The sequence below is a fragment of the Macadamia integrifolia genome, chromosome 11, assembly GCF_013358625.1.
Source record: "Macadamia integrifolia cultivar HAES 741 chromosome 11, SCU_Mint_v3, whole genome shotgun sequence".
In the NCBI taxonomy this organism is placed as follows: Eukaryota; Viridiplantae; Streptophyta; class Magnoliopsida; order Proteales; family Proteaceae; genus Macadamia; species Macadamia integrifolia.
In genome coordinates, this window is record NC_056567.1 from 5,731,147 (window position 1) to 5,746,167 (window position 15,021).

The 15,021-nt window shown below is 36.2% G+C and overlaps 1 protein-coding gene, 1 long non-coding RNA gene and 2 pseudogenes across 2 annotated transcripts; 2 read left to right on the forward strand and 2 right to left on the reverse strand.

Annotated features, from left to right (window-relative positions):
* On the forward strand, window positions 1-1,206 carry LOC122093959 (annotated as a pseudogene).
* Window positions 1,207-5,030: 3,824 nt separating this feature from the next.
* On the forward strand, window positions 5,031-5,589 carry LOC122093151. Its single transcript, XR_006144363.1, has 2 exons — window positions 5,031-5,449; window positions 5,556-5,589. It is a non-coding gene; the product is annotated as an uncharacterized LOC122093151 (long non-coding RNA).
* Window positions 5,590-8,195: 2,606 nt separating this feature from the next.
* LOC122092685 (major strawberry allergen Fra a 1.07-like) lies at window positions 8,196-9,714 on the reverse strand. The gene is made up of 2 exons (XM_042662916.1): window positions 9,427-9,714; window positions 8,196-8,654 (listed from the first exon to the last, which is right to left on the reverse strand). The coding sequence occupies exons 1-2, from the start codon at window positions 9,605-9,607 to the stop codon at window positions 8,356-8,358; spliced, it is 480 nt and encodes a 159-aa protein (XP_042518850.1). The 5' UTR covers window positions 9,608-9,714; the 3' UTR covers window positions 8,196-8,355.
* A 2,840-nt stretch (window positions 9,715-12,554) lies between these two features.
* Window positions 12,555-15,021, reverse strand: part of LOC122093961 — an 11,400-nt pseudogene continuing 8,933 nt past the window's right edge.

The following is a 15,021-nucleotide window of genomic DNA, read 5'->3' on the forward strand; positions in this document are numbered from 1 at the left end:
ATGGATGTGAAGAATTCCTTCCTTAATGGAGTTCTTGAAGAGGAAGTATATATGCAACCACCACCTGGATATGATCATCCTCTTCATCATGTATGTCATCTACAACGAGCATTGTATGGTCTCAAATAGGCTCTTCGTGCTTGGTTTGCCATGTTTAGTAGCACTATTAACCAGTACTCCTTTACACCGAGCACATATGATAATGCACTTTTTTTTCGAAGATCTACAAAAGGCACCATTATTCTTTTGCTTTATGTAGATGATATGATTATTACTGGTGATGATTCTGCTGGTATCTTAGAACTAAAACAGTTTCTTCACCAACAATTTGAGATGAAGGATCTTGCATCTCTTAATTATTTCTTGGGTCTTGAGGTCTCCTCTGGGTTTGATGGATACTCTCTTTCTCAGGCCAAATATGCAACTGATCTCTTCTCTAGTGCTGGATTGACTGACAACAAGACTGCTCCTACTCCTCTCGAGCCAAATGTCCGGTTGACTCCTACTGATGGCACTCCTCTTCAGGATGCAACTCTATATCGATAGTTAGTTGGGAGCCTTGGATATCTCACAGTTACTCCTCCTGATATTGCTTATGCAGTGCATCTCGTCAGTCAATTTAAGTCTGCTCCTCGGTCAGTCCATTATGCTGTCGTACTTCGTATTTTACTCTATGTCAAAGGCACAATCTTTCATGGTCTACATTTTTCTAGTCACTCCTCTCTAGACTTACGTGCCTATTCTGATGTTGATTAGGCTAGAGACCCCACCGATCGACGATCCACTACTAGCTACTGCTTCTTCTTAGGCGATTCTCTTATCTCTTGGCGCAACAAGAAGCAAACTATTACATCTCGCTCCAGTATGGAAGCAGAATATCTTGCCATTGTAGATACAACCTCTGAACTTCTTTGGTTACGATGGCTACTCGAAGACATGGGGGTGGCACACTCTGGTGCCACTATTCTTAACTGTGATAATAGAAGTGCTATCCAGATTGCTCATAATGATGTCTTTCATGAATGTACCAAACATATAGAGAATGATTGTCACTTTGTGCGTCAACATCTTGTTCGTGGTACTCTCCGCCTCATTCCAGTTACATCTTTTGATCAGACTGCCAATATCTTCACCATATCTCACCTACCAGGACGTTTTAACAATCTAGTTTCCATACTCAAGTTGGGATCAACTCTCCGACCTTAAGTTTGAGGGGGGATGTTAATATTAGTTGTCAATATTGACCTATGTACATGGTAATAAATGTTAGCACAAGGTAGTTCCAACTGTACCAGTGACTTTCATGTATTACTCCAACTGTACCAATGACTTTCATATACAGTTTCATGAATAAATGTACTACTCTCTATAATGAAAATCACACAGAGATTTACATTCTTCCATCACTTCTATCAGTGAGTATGAAAATTGGGTGACCTATGACGATCACTAATGAGCTTGTTAGTTCTTTCTAACTATTTTAACTCTTAATTTTACTAGAAGAGGAGGAAGTCTAGGATAGAGACCAAATTCTATGCCATTGGGAGGCAATGGTGAATACAAAACAAATGGAGAGGAATCATAGTAATTAACCCTTAATTAATCACATTTACATGAATCACATTCAGAGTCCAAGCTATAATTGTTTAATCGACTTACAACAATTGCTTTATTATTCCTCTTCATTTCTATAGTCAAAAGAGAGGAATCTGATCACTTACCCCCTTCTTGCTACTACAACAATGATCATGTTGAATTTGTTATCCTCATCTTAAGTTAGTCTCCAATCTAAATCTTCCTCCTCCCTTCATCTCTATGAGTCTTTCTCTTTTTTTGTCTTATTGTGAAAGAACTAAAGTAGTAGTCGGCCTTCTATAAGCAACTTGTCGAGTCTCATTCAAACTAGTTGAAGACTCCGACACACATCTCAACTGTCGAAAGGCTAGTTGGACAGCCCATGTCTATGGAATTCCTGAGCACATAATTTTTGTAATGTTTGATGAATGAGGGGGAGGGGGAGGCTCCTCGATCTGTGGCGCAATAGGGGTGACAATGGATATTTGGTGGCCTAGAACACCTAGACAAGGACCACCCTAACACACGAGCACATGCCTCAAGGTGTTCCAAGTCGTTAGATATGTGTGCTGCCACCTTTGTTGTGCAACAAAGGAGCCCCACCTGTGCAGGACCCCCAACCATTGCTTTAACTCTCCCAACCTCTAGTGATTAATTAATGCTTCTCATGGTGAAGTTGCATCGGTTCTCAATTCTCTGAGGTCACACTTTTTAAGAGTTTGAGAACATGTAAAATCTATTTATATCTAGAAGAGAGAGAGAGAGAGAGCTGTGATTAACATCTCATAAGGAGGTTTCTCTTGGACTGAAATTGAAGTCATTTTCATATCTAATTCCAAAGACTCAAAAGACATTTGCATATGACAGAATTTGATCCCAATCTCCTTCCTTGGGAAAGAGTACACGCCACACCAATTGGTGTCCTAAAAGAACTATCATTCATGCAGGGCCTATGTATTCAGAACAAGTGACAAAAAATAATAATAATAAAAATAAAAATTATGTATAAGAGAAACTACAAGTTGGAGCATGGAAAAAAATATACACACCACATCAATTGATATCTTTAAAAAGCTATCATTTATACGGGGCCATGTTTTCAGAATAAATGAGAAAAGATAATAATAATAAAAAAAAATCATGTGAGAGAGAGAAAGTGCACACTGTGAGAACATTGAATCTTCATGGCTTCATCTCCCCCATAGAAGAAAAAATTATGTACAAATAAAATAGTGAAAATTCATGAATATGGGAAAACACCATGAGTAGGTAGATCTATGATAAACAATGAAAACATCATGGTGAAATCAATTTGATTCCTTCACCATATATATATATATATATATGATGCTTTAATTTTATTTTTATTTTTTTAAGGGAGGGTTCCTTGAATGACAGTGTGGCCCCTATATTCTACACCAATGTAGGGCCAATAGAAGAGTGTGTCAAAGCATAAACATTAAAAAAGGAAGGGATTTCCATTTTTCATGAGTGGCAGGGTTGTCATTCCCCCCCCCATGTGTGTCACAGGGTCTACACTATCTTTCAGGCCTCTTTCCCTCCCTTTTTTTTTTATTAAATATTATCCATCATTAGATTCTTTAAGATTGGAATACATTTATCTTCATATTTTATTTTTCATTAAAAAAAAAAAAGTATAACCTTAATTAATTAAATACAATGAAAGTGAAAGGGGCATAAATGTTGAGTTTGGATCTGCTACTCAGCGATAACTTGGTTGTACAAGTCAGCATCCAATATCTGTCAATTTATTTGTTATTATAAAAGTGAAGAAAGGCATATGATCAGGTGATCGTTGATCCTTTCTAATAAATGCCAATCTAAAATAATCGAAACATATTCCCTCCCCCCTCTCCCCTCTCCCCTCTCCCCTCTCCCCACCCCAAAAAAAGCAAATAGATCCATTGCCCGTACGATCATCCGGTCGTATGGGTGATCAACCAACACCTACCTCACTTTTTGCTGTTATATGGGTGAAGAAAGGTATATTTAGAAACAAAAGAGACAGGTGTTAGATGCTCAACTGTTCGATTGGCTCGATGATCCAATCTCAAAAAAAAAAAAAAAAAATCCACGTGGAAATAAACACCCGGGTAAGGAAACCTTTTCAGAGGAAAGAGGGTTATGGTTCCACGTCAATCTACAGGTACATCCGCCGAGCATTCGGAAAGAAAGGACGAGAAACTCAGTTATGATCTATAGATGCCAGAAGGACAAACGGATTCAATGGATGCTGAATAATAAAGTATACCAGAGAGTATGGCATAAAGACTTTGGGTCGTTAAATGCATGACACTGACGTCAATAGGATTGACTCATCGAGTCTGGATCAAGTCCTCGTACGAGAACCTGGTCTTGGGTTCTCGTATGTGCCTTTTGCCGACACGCGTAATCCACTAAATTTTACTATTGGGATTACCTACAATATTATTATCACTCTCTCTCTCTCTCTCTCTCGACTTAAATGCCTTTTATCTCTCTTCTCTACTTAAATGCCGTACATTGTTTTTCTTTATATATATAAAAAAACTGTTTTCTATTTTTATTTAAATTATTATTTATTATTTTAATCAATTGATTCCAACAATATTTATACTAAAACCCCAAGTCCAAAGTACCCTTTTGATAACTCTATGGGTGGAGAAATCTCGTTTTTTTTTAACGACAGTGATCCATTCATCATAGGCTTCATATGAATGGAAAATGATATTAAAAAGATATTTTGGACTTGTAATAAAACCCTATAGAGATTTGTGAACCCTATGATGGTGGGTGAACCATCCTCTATGAATGAGGAAAAATTCTTGGTTTTCATTTTTTTTTTATTTGGTTGCTTTGTACTGGTGTGGTAGATGGTTTGAAGTGAGCCTTGAAACAAAAATGTTAATGAAAATTGAGAGAGAGAGAGAGAGAGAATGAACTTTAGAAAAAAAAAAATTGACAAACCGTGAGGAGAGAGAGGGAGTATGGGAAAAGAGAATATGAGAGAAAATAAGAGGAGATTAAGAGAGAGAGACAGAGACAGAGAGAAAATGAACTTAAAGAACAAAAAAAAAAAAAAAAAGATAAGGGAGTCAATTCTTTTTATGATTAATAACAAACTAATGTTAAATCATAATTTTAAAATATAAAAAATTTTATAAACTGTGAGGAGAGAGAAGATGTATGGGAAAAGAGAATGAAAGAGAAAATAGGAAGAGATAGGTAACCGATCAAAAAATTAGGAGAGATAATACGTGAATTACACACGTCCACCTTTTAGTTGTACGAGAATCAAAACTTAGGTTCTTGTACGAGGACTCGATCCGGATTGTGACTCCTCTCCAATTTTTCATCCATCAATTCTCTACCAATTCGCTATTTACATGCGACACATGTTCTATTCTAATCCTACGGCTGTGAATCAAATCCCTTTTTTTCAGAATGCTATTTCTCCCTTCCTCTTCTTTCTTCTTCGTTTCTTCTTCGTTCAGGTTTGTGGATGCTAGGGTTTATGCTTCTCTCCGTCTCTGCTGGTTGAATGTTTTGTAAATATAGAAACAAAATTCTCTGCAGATTGTTAGCATTTCCATTAGCTCTTTCTTGCATTGGAATGTTTTCTTGAAGCAATTAAAGAAGTTATTGCAAGGATTATCGGAAGTTTTTAGGGTTTCGGCATGTTCTGGTGTGTTCTCTAGCTTGTTTTGTTCAAGAATTGGCATGTGTTCGGGAGGATTTAGAGGTTCCTCATTTGTTCAGCTGAGTAATTTGGATTCCATTCAAGAAGAAAGCCAAAGACTGCTGCCATTACCAAGAACTGTTTAGTGTTACTGCGAATCATGTTAAATTTGGTTACTTCTTCCTCCATTATCAGGTATTTTGTCTGAATTACTTTTTATGATTTTCTTCTCTTGTATATTGTTCGACGTCCTTGTTCAAGAAAATTGAAAATCTACTACTGCAATTGGACGAGAGCTCAGATAATGAAGTCGGTCTTCCCAACTGTTTGAAGAATTCTTGAATCATCCTCAATCGCTCTGAATTCTCATTTTCCAAAATTTTCGTCCCAGTGAGAAGTCCTGAAAGAGTCCGGATTTTTGTCTGGACTGATATAGATGGGCTGCTTCTCTGCTATCCTCAGGTCGTAGTAGTAGGAGCCTCATGCATTGGGTACTTCCTTTTCAGTGTCGGGAGAAGATAAGAAAGAAAACGTAGTTTTGAGGTGAGAACTCATTAAACAATAGTGAGCTTCACAAACAAGCCTTCTTACTACATCATTTGGGATTTCTTTGTCCTGTAAATTTGTAATTTGATAAATGATTAACCTATTTAAAATCCCATGTGCATGCGGTGGCATTTGGGTTAGAACAAAATATATGCGTGGGACTAATACTCTCTAAGCCGACTCCATTGTCATAGCTTCATGTAGAAATTGTAGAATAAACTAGCACATCAACCAAAATAAATGGCTAATTTTAAACACTAGCTCATTAAATACAATGAAAAGTTTGAATTGGACTTTGAAATCAGACTTGATGATAAAGGAGTAAAAGTTTGTATTTCCATTATTATCTTTTTTTTTTTTTTTTTTTCAATGTCATCATTATCTTACTTCGTGGTTTATACTACTTATTTTATTTATTTATTTGGTAAAGAAAAAAGAATATTCCATGATAGTGATAACCTCATACGGCAAGCAATGCTTTTACGAGACCAACAAGCAATAGTGAAATATGTCGACTTAAACTCATAACCAGTCGACTCGAGTGATGATGAGGCAAGGAGTTCTTTTCACTAAGCTACCAACAAATTGTTGAGAATGTGTCCACAAACATTCAATTTCAATCAGAGGGGTGAGGACATCTTTTTCAAGTGTCCTATCTCTAGACATGGAGGATCCAACTTGAGCATTCTTTTTGAAAACTATATTCTAGAACCTGCATTTTGGTCAAATTTTCTCCGTATTGGGATTTGATTATAATTTATCTCATTCTTGAGTAAAAATTTTAATATTTATTTAAAAAAAAATCACATAATCCCATTTTCTTCTCTATTTTTTCTTTTTCAAGTACATTTTAGACCCCCTAATCTATTCTGAGAATACATTCCAAACTCAGCATTAGATTACCCAAAATCTTTGTTTTAGAGGCTAAGAAGGGAAGAGGGAAAAAAAGATTTAACTTCATATCTTAATTCCAAATATTTATTTTGTTTAACAAAATGTATGTGTATTGGTTTTACCTTCTTAACAAAAAGATAAAAATAAAAGTGTACTGCCTCGACCTTTTCTGGGGATGGTTCCACCTTTAGCCAATTGACTCGTTATAAAAGAAAGTGAAAATTTCTATCATTCTCCTATATTCATCCTATATTTACTTAGACTCCTCTATTCAAACTTTCTTTTCCTTGCACCACCACTGACTCCCACCTTCCACTCTACAACAAGCTACCCACTTTGCAACTCCTGCCCCACCCGCTAAGAAGGGTCTGCCAAACGGTGGGAACCTCTTGTTACTTCGCTTTTGAAGTGGGAAAATGCATCATCTTCTAGGCTTTCATATGGGAAGCAGGCGATATCAAATTTGAGTTCTTTCTAATACCTTTCCAACTCCAAGTATGAACCAGGAAAGACAATGGGGGAAAGATTCTGAGATTCAGTGTTAGAAGAGACTATAGGAAAAATGCCGCATTCAATATAGATGAAAGATGAGGGGAGCGGATATTGCCATTGAGGTACCAATATTGCAACCATTGGTGCCTCCCTAGAGTGCCTGATTTATGGAACGAGCTTCTTTATGCTCTAGCTCAAATCTTAATCAAATACAATCATAACCAATAGAGTGGGGTGGGTCATGATAAAGGGGAAGGCGGGTTGAGAGGTGATGGCAAACAGAGGGTGTGGGGAGATGCCGGAGAGAGGCTGTGGGAGAGGGGTGCTATCAAGGGCTGTGGGAAGAGAGGGGTGTAAGTGTAATTTTGGGAATTAACAGGGGAAAAAGATAGGTTAAAGTTTGCTTTTTTAAGGGAATTAGAAAAAAGAAGTTTTGAGTAAGGGAGTTTGAGTAAATATAGAGTAAGTACAGGGGAGTGAGAAATTTTCCCTATGTAAGAAATAAAAAGAAGGAAAAGTTCAACCAATGAATGTAAGTGAGGTAATTTTAAATCTATTTTCATTTTGATATGGATTTTTTTCCAGAATGAAACTAGAAATAAAACTATTGGCTCTCAAACGGATTTTGCAACAATTGGGGCAAAGACTCGGTCATTAAACCAAAAACCTAAAACTAATATATGGGAAAAGAACTCTACCTAGTCGCATTGTTCATTCGTCCAGACAAAGGAGCCTACAAAATTACTACCCCACACCTGATGAAATCAAGAATCCCATACATATTCATGCTCCATCTCATTAGCCTCAACGCAGATGCGAGGCCAGACAACTAGGTAGTGATCTCTTGCCCTTAATATATTAATCATCATTAATTTATTACAAAGTCTTTTCCCGATCTCTTTATGGAAATCAACAATAAAAATTTCATATAAATCTATATGTATGGAAGTTCTATTCACCAAAATAAATAAATAAATAAATAAATAAAAAGGGAAAGAAAGCACAACCAAAGTAGAAAACTTCTTTATTATTATTTAAAAATAGCTCTGATATTTACTTTGTTTACCCCTTATAGAGCTATAGAAAAAGCACAACCTAAATAGAGGACTTCTTTATTATTGTCTGAAAATAGCTCCATTTACCCCATATAGAGCTATAGAAAGAGAATCCTAAGCATAGGCATTTGGGTTCTCCAAGAGGTAAGCTTCCACAACCTTGTAGACCCGTCTTGCCATATCCCTGGCAGTCTTGCGTTCTTCTTCTGTAACCTTGTAGTCATCAACCGTGTGGTACTCAGAAGTTGTCTTACAAATGGATCCCCCATCTGGGGAGGCCTCAAATTTAGCTGTTTCAACAATTTTTTTGATCTTGTCTCCGATTACAACACCTTCAGTCACAGTATGCTTGCATATGAAATTTTCCTTGTCAATTTCATCGATCTGGTGCTTTACACATTTGCTATGGCTGCCTGCATGTTAAGTAAGAATCAAAATTTTACTTCTTTGTCTATGAAATGTTGCAAACATTCTGTTTATTTGACATGATTTAAAGTATCTCTGATATCTATACGATACGTATCTTAAATTTAGCCAATCAATACGGCGATCAATTCTAATACTTTAATTCTTGATCTTTAGCATATCTTAGTATATTTTCGACATGATATGATACAATACCCTTCAATACATATCTTAAGTTTAGTCGACCGATACCAATACTTTAATCCTTGGACTTTAAAGTATTATTTTCTACAAAATTGTATCATGTGGCTTGATTTGTTTCGCTTGAAACATGATTTTGAGCTGGGAACCTATATCTGGTCTAATTGAGTTGTCTACGCAACATATTTTTTACCCAAACAAGAAGGTCGTTCCATCAGTGTGGGGTAAATGAGAGTGTGCTTGTGTAGGTGCATCTAATAGGTGTGAGATTTTTATTTAAAGAGATTGGGGTGATCATTTTTCACTTTCTATGTTTAGGTGCAGGCGCCTACACGCAGTCGGGCAGCTTTTTTTTTTTAAATAAAAATGAAGGGAATATTTTTTTTTCCCAGATTACCAAAAGAAAATAGTTCACATCCACGTGTTTAAAGGATGCTTGTTCACTGTGGCCTTAGGAAAACTCGATCCTATTCTTTTTTTTAGGAAGAAAACCATGGCTTTAGATATATGATTTTATTCCTCGTTATAACAGGTTTTCCTTGAAAATGGGAAGAAATTAAGAAGGAAATTAAGGCAAACCTTCAGCTAAGTTGATCTGTTCAATGGTTCCGGGCCCACCACTTCCTTGAACTTCAATGCTCTTGATCTTGTCCGGAAGGAGTTTGGGAAGTAAGTTGCGTGCATCAAGGACCCCAGCCTTGAAGATCCTAGCCGGAGCGATTGGGCTCTTGATATCTTCAGTAAAGGTAGAGACACCCATTTTAGTTTCTAAAGCAAGAAGATGATGATATGAAATATGAAAGGATAAGAAGAAAGAGAGAGAATTGATTGGCAAAAACTTTGAATGGAGGTGACGAGTAAGCTAAGCTACTGGTATTTATAGAATGAGATTTAGAGAGAAATGTGACAATTCTGACTGTTGGATATATGTATGTAATTGAGTCTCTCTCCCCGTCTCCGACATCCTTGGATCTTACTTGGGTCCGGATCAACTGCCCTTTTGGAGGAGAGAATAATGCTTCCCATTATCTCTATAGCCAACACCTATTTAATGACGAACGGAAAGAAACAGTGGGAATTTCAATTTTCTGTCCCCATGTGGGGAGCTGGTCCGGACTTGGGAACTTCCATATGTTAGATCGTTTTTCTCAATTTTTTTTAGAAAAATTACAAGCAAACCCCTTGAGGTTTACCCTATTATTAAGGTCATACCCCCTTACAACTAATAATTACATTTACCTCCCCTATATTTAACGGTGTCAATTTCAAATCAAAACCGAAATCGAAACCGAGCCCAATTAAATGGACCAAACCAAACCGAATAAATTCGGTTCATATTCGGTCTGGGTATGTGAGTATTGCTATTCGGTTTGGTTCGATTTTGATTAAGGATGTTAAAACCACCGGTTCAAAACCGAAACCAAACTGAATTACTCTTAAAAGTTAAAACCAAAAAAATGGAAAAAAAAAAAAAAAAAAACCCTACTATCGCTAAGACTTAGGAGGGATTTTCCATATTCCCTTTTGAGTTTTTGACTCTTAGAAGAGACTGGGCGCGTTGGACATGTTATTATGCTTTTTTTTATTCTAGCTTAGATCTTATTTGAGAATGACATTTACAATTTTATCTTGTAGGTCATAATCTGATATATGTTTTGACTATGCTATGATCAGATTTTTATGGGTTTTATAATCTTTAATAAGTGATTTTGAATAATTATCTAAAGAAACTTTATGATTGATGGAATGCACAAGACAAAAATTAGAGAACCAAGTCGGTAATTTGAGTCCATTATGGCCTTTGGTCCATCACAGTCATAGTTCAAAAATGGAACCGTTTTTTATAACCGAATTAAACTGAGGTACAAACTGAATTAAAATCGAATATCAGAACCGAATTAGAATCGAAACCGAATCGAACCGAATTGAATCAGTTTGAATATCTAAATACGAAATCGAGTCGGTTCTCGGTTTGGTTATGGTCCACCATATCCTCATTTGGAACCGAATCGAAATCGAACCAACTAACCAAAACCGAATTGATTGACACCCTTACCTATATTACCCCATGTTAACTCTGAAGTTGAAATGATTATATTACCCTTTTGACTCAAACAGAATAATTCAACTCGAACTAAACTAGCCCTTCTGCAGTAGAGAAACCCAACCCAACCAACCCAACCCAACCCAAACTAACCGCTGGACTCATGAGCAACTTTATTGCTGCAACTAGCTCCCGCCACCTGAGGAACCATCAACCTCCAACGAAGGTAAGTAAAACTGCAACTTAATGGTGATCTTTTGAACGTGAGTATGAGACCTACAAATTGGGATCGCAAGGAGCTTCTTAATTCTTTCTAACTATTTGAATTCCTAATCTTAATGGAAGAAGAGCAAGGCTAGGATCAAGACAGTATTCTATCCAATTGGGAGGTAGGTGCACTGAAGTGCAACTAACTCCGGTCACCTGGTACTTTGTTGGTGTACGATGTCTTGTATTCCATCACAGTTTAATCTAGAGAGTACTGGTGCAACACCTACACAGGCAGGATGGCGGTCCCGCTAGCCGGTTAGTGGGCCGTGGGGGTTGCAAGGGGGGCAGGAGGCCCCCCTGCATAGCAGGGGGTGTAGGGGGGGCACAGCCCCCTACTCGAATTTTTTATTTGAGGGCAATTTTGTACTTTCCGGATTAGAGTTTTTTCACTATATATTTGTAGCGAGAGTTTCTTTCTCTATAATGCAAGTAATACTGAGAGGTGTGAGGGGGAGCTCTGTAACCCTATTCTCCATTGATAGTGAAGCAGGATCTCATCTCACCGAGGACGTAGGCAACCTTGCCGAACCTCGTAAAATCCGTATGCATTTTTTGTTTTGTTTTTTTCATTATCTTCTGCATCGTTTTAGGGTTGTGTTTCTACAGTTATGTGGGTATTTTGGTCTTTCAAAAACTTAAGTCTAACCTCATTACTTAACAATTATTCGCTAAAGGAGTGTGATGGTAAAAAAGGTTAAGTGTAATTGTCAGTAGTATGGGATATGGTCTTAATAATAGTGTAAACCTCAAGTGGTAAACTTGAAAATTTTCTAAAGGAAAATGATTCTTTGAGCCACTGGGGCTTGATACATTAGACCTATTTGTGTTTATCTCTCCTCTTCTCACGGATGATAATTTTCCTGCCCTTTAATGTATGATATTGTTTTATTACACTTTATTGGTATGCTCGGCTCTTCTATGTCACTTGTTCAAAAAACCTTCTCGTAAATGAAAAAAACTCCAACATAATAGCTTTATAATACGAAAAAATTATAGGATTCAGCTTTAATAAAGAACAGGATCCTATATACTGACACATAGAAAAATTTGTGCTATGACATGGATCTTCCAAGATTTTCTTTTTGTCTAACAAAATTGGATATCTTTGCTGGTTTTGACCCCTTCTGAGAATGAGTTCCACATTTATCTAATTGAAACATTAAAAATAAATAAATAAATCCTTCTAAATCATTAAACCATTAATACATTAAGCGTCATTAAAAAGTCTTTTCACATTCAAATATTTGAAGAAAATCCCTTTTTATTGAAGTATTATTCATCCAAATTAAAAAGAGAGAGAGAGACAGAGAGAGCCCAACCACAATGGAGGACTTCTTTATTATTGAGCCATAGTTGTTGTATTGACACTATATAGAGCTCTAGAAAAAGAGTCCTAAGCGTAGGCATTTGGGTTCAACGAGAGGTAACCTTCTACAACCTTGGATATCCCTTTTGCCATATCCTTTTCCAATCTTAATTTCTTCTTCTTTCACCTCATGGTCATCAACAGTGTGGAACTCACTAGTAATCTTACAAATGGATCCTCTATTTGGAGAGGCCTCAAACTTGACTATTTCAACAACCTTTATAATCTTGTCCCCAATTTCACTACCTTCGATCAAAGTATGCTTGCACATGAAATTCTCCTTGTCAAGTTCTTCGATCCAATGCTTGATGCATTTGAAAGGTAAAGGGCTGCCTACATGTTAGACAAGAATAAAGATGTTACTTCTTCGTCAATGAAATGTTGCAAAATTTAGTTTTAGTAAATTTTAATAAATATTTATTATGTAATTAAAAGAAAAAAAAAATCTGCCAAGTTGCGTGCAATTTGACCACACACAAGACCATGATGAAATGATCAGTCTGCCTCTTAAACCAAAGAATCCTACCCTTGTTGATGCGTGCATTCTCTCATTAACCCCACATTTGTACTAAGGCCATGCAGCCTGACAGCAATCTTCTTCCCTTTATTAAACTATATGAAATATCGATTTAAATGGGTGAATTGGTATATACCCAATCTTTTTCAGGTCCCATAACTAAACTTGAACCAATCCCTTAATCAAAATAGTTCAAATAGAATCAATTTCTTTTTATGGGTTCTGATTTAAGTGGCAATTCTCTACAAATCAATTCTCTCACACCAATAGTGCTCATATGAGAGAAAGATGGAAATTAAAGGCAAACCTTCAGCTAAGTTGATCTGTTCAATGGATCCAGGCCCTCCATCTCCATGAACTTCAATGCTCTTGATCTTGTCAGGAAGGAGTTTGGGAAGTAAGTTGTGTGCATCAAGGATCCCAGCCTTGAAGATCCTAGCAGGAGCGATTGGGCCACTGATCTCTTCAGTGTAGGTGGTGACACCCTTGTCTTTCTAAAGCAAGAAGATGATGATATGAAATAGGAAAGGATATCAGAAGAAAGAGAGAACTAGTAGGGAAGAGCTTTAGGTGGAGATGATGAAAAAGGTACTGGTATTTATAGAATTAGATTTAGGTGGGGAAGGTGTCTCTAAATGCACGTCTGTAATTTTTTGCCAAAACCCTTCTTTGTGATGTATGCCCATGCATCCTTTGGTGGTCCATGCACCTTATGATAGTCCTTAATATTTTAACACTTTATTTTACCATTTGGTTTGTTTGAGATAGTGTTTGATTCGGTCATTTAACCGCTTTTCATCGGTTCAGGACACATCCGAGATCAATCCAAATCCCCATTTTGGATTTTTATTTTTCTGGTTTGAGATAAAATTTCAGTATCATCTGACTTATTTTCCCACTTGATAGAAAAACAATGCACATCCAAAAAACATTAGACTCGATATCTCATAAGCATAAGGTAAAAAGATTATCACGACAATATTAGTGTGTAGATTCTTATGCATATCTTCTCACATTCCACCTGTGGATCCCGCATTCTCTTTTCTCATTAAAATCTGCCTACCAATCTTTTGAATTTTCCACCAACTCATTGGTGAGAAATTACATTATTTTTTCTTCCCACCCCCTAAACCCCCTCTTTCTTTCTCATGATATAACCTCACGGACCATTTGTTTTGAAAATTTTTAGGAATCCATGTGCATTAATGACATTTGGGTAGGAAAAAAAGATATGTATCATATGGTACCAAAATAGGTAGCTAGCTAACTTTAAACGCTACCTCCTCTAAATACACAGAAAAGTTTGAGATGGACTTTAACAATTAGATCTATCCGTGGGTTGTTTAGATGGTTAGGGCGAATTGGGGATTATGTGGATAAGTGCACGGTCCCAGATTCGATTCTTCATCTATGCATTTGCGATTTAAGTGGAGACCATGGCAATGGATTGCTGTGCTAGTCTCCCCGAGGATTAGTCGAAGTGCACGTAAACTAGCCGAACACCTTGGTTAACAAAATAATAATAACAATAGCAATAGTAATAGTAATAGTAATAGTAATAGTAATGGTAATAGTAATAGTAATAGTAATAATAATAATAATAATAATAATAATAATAATAATAATAATAATAATAATAATAATAATAATAATAATAATAACCTGTGGCCTGATGTGTCTTCCCATCATTCTACGTGTCAAACTATATTGCTATTAGCCCATAAATAAATTTTAGATGCAGCCCTTTGATCAAAGTTTTGACTGAATTGGGTCTTAGATAAAGTTTGATTATCATCCATCTATAATATATATATATATATATATATATATATATATAGAGTAGAATCCATCTTATTCTCGATAAATGTTTCTTCTTAATCATCCCTACCTGTTTTTAAGTTAAATTTTTTATTTACGAAAACAACTATTTTGTTACCATATTATTATTATTATTATTATTATTATTATTATTATTTG

What these genes read in the sequence shown, in the direction of transcription:
- LOC122092685 (XM_042662916.1), bottom strand. Translation starts at nt 9,607, where the DNA reads ATGGGTGTCTCTACCTTTACTGAAGATATCAAGAGCCCAATCGCTCCG. An exon ending in ACAGATCAACTTAGCTGAAG is followed by an intron (nt 8,655 to 9,426) that starts GTTTGCCTTAAT and finishes CTTAACATGCAG; the next exon opens with GCAGCCATAGCAAATGTGTA.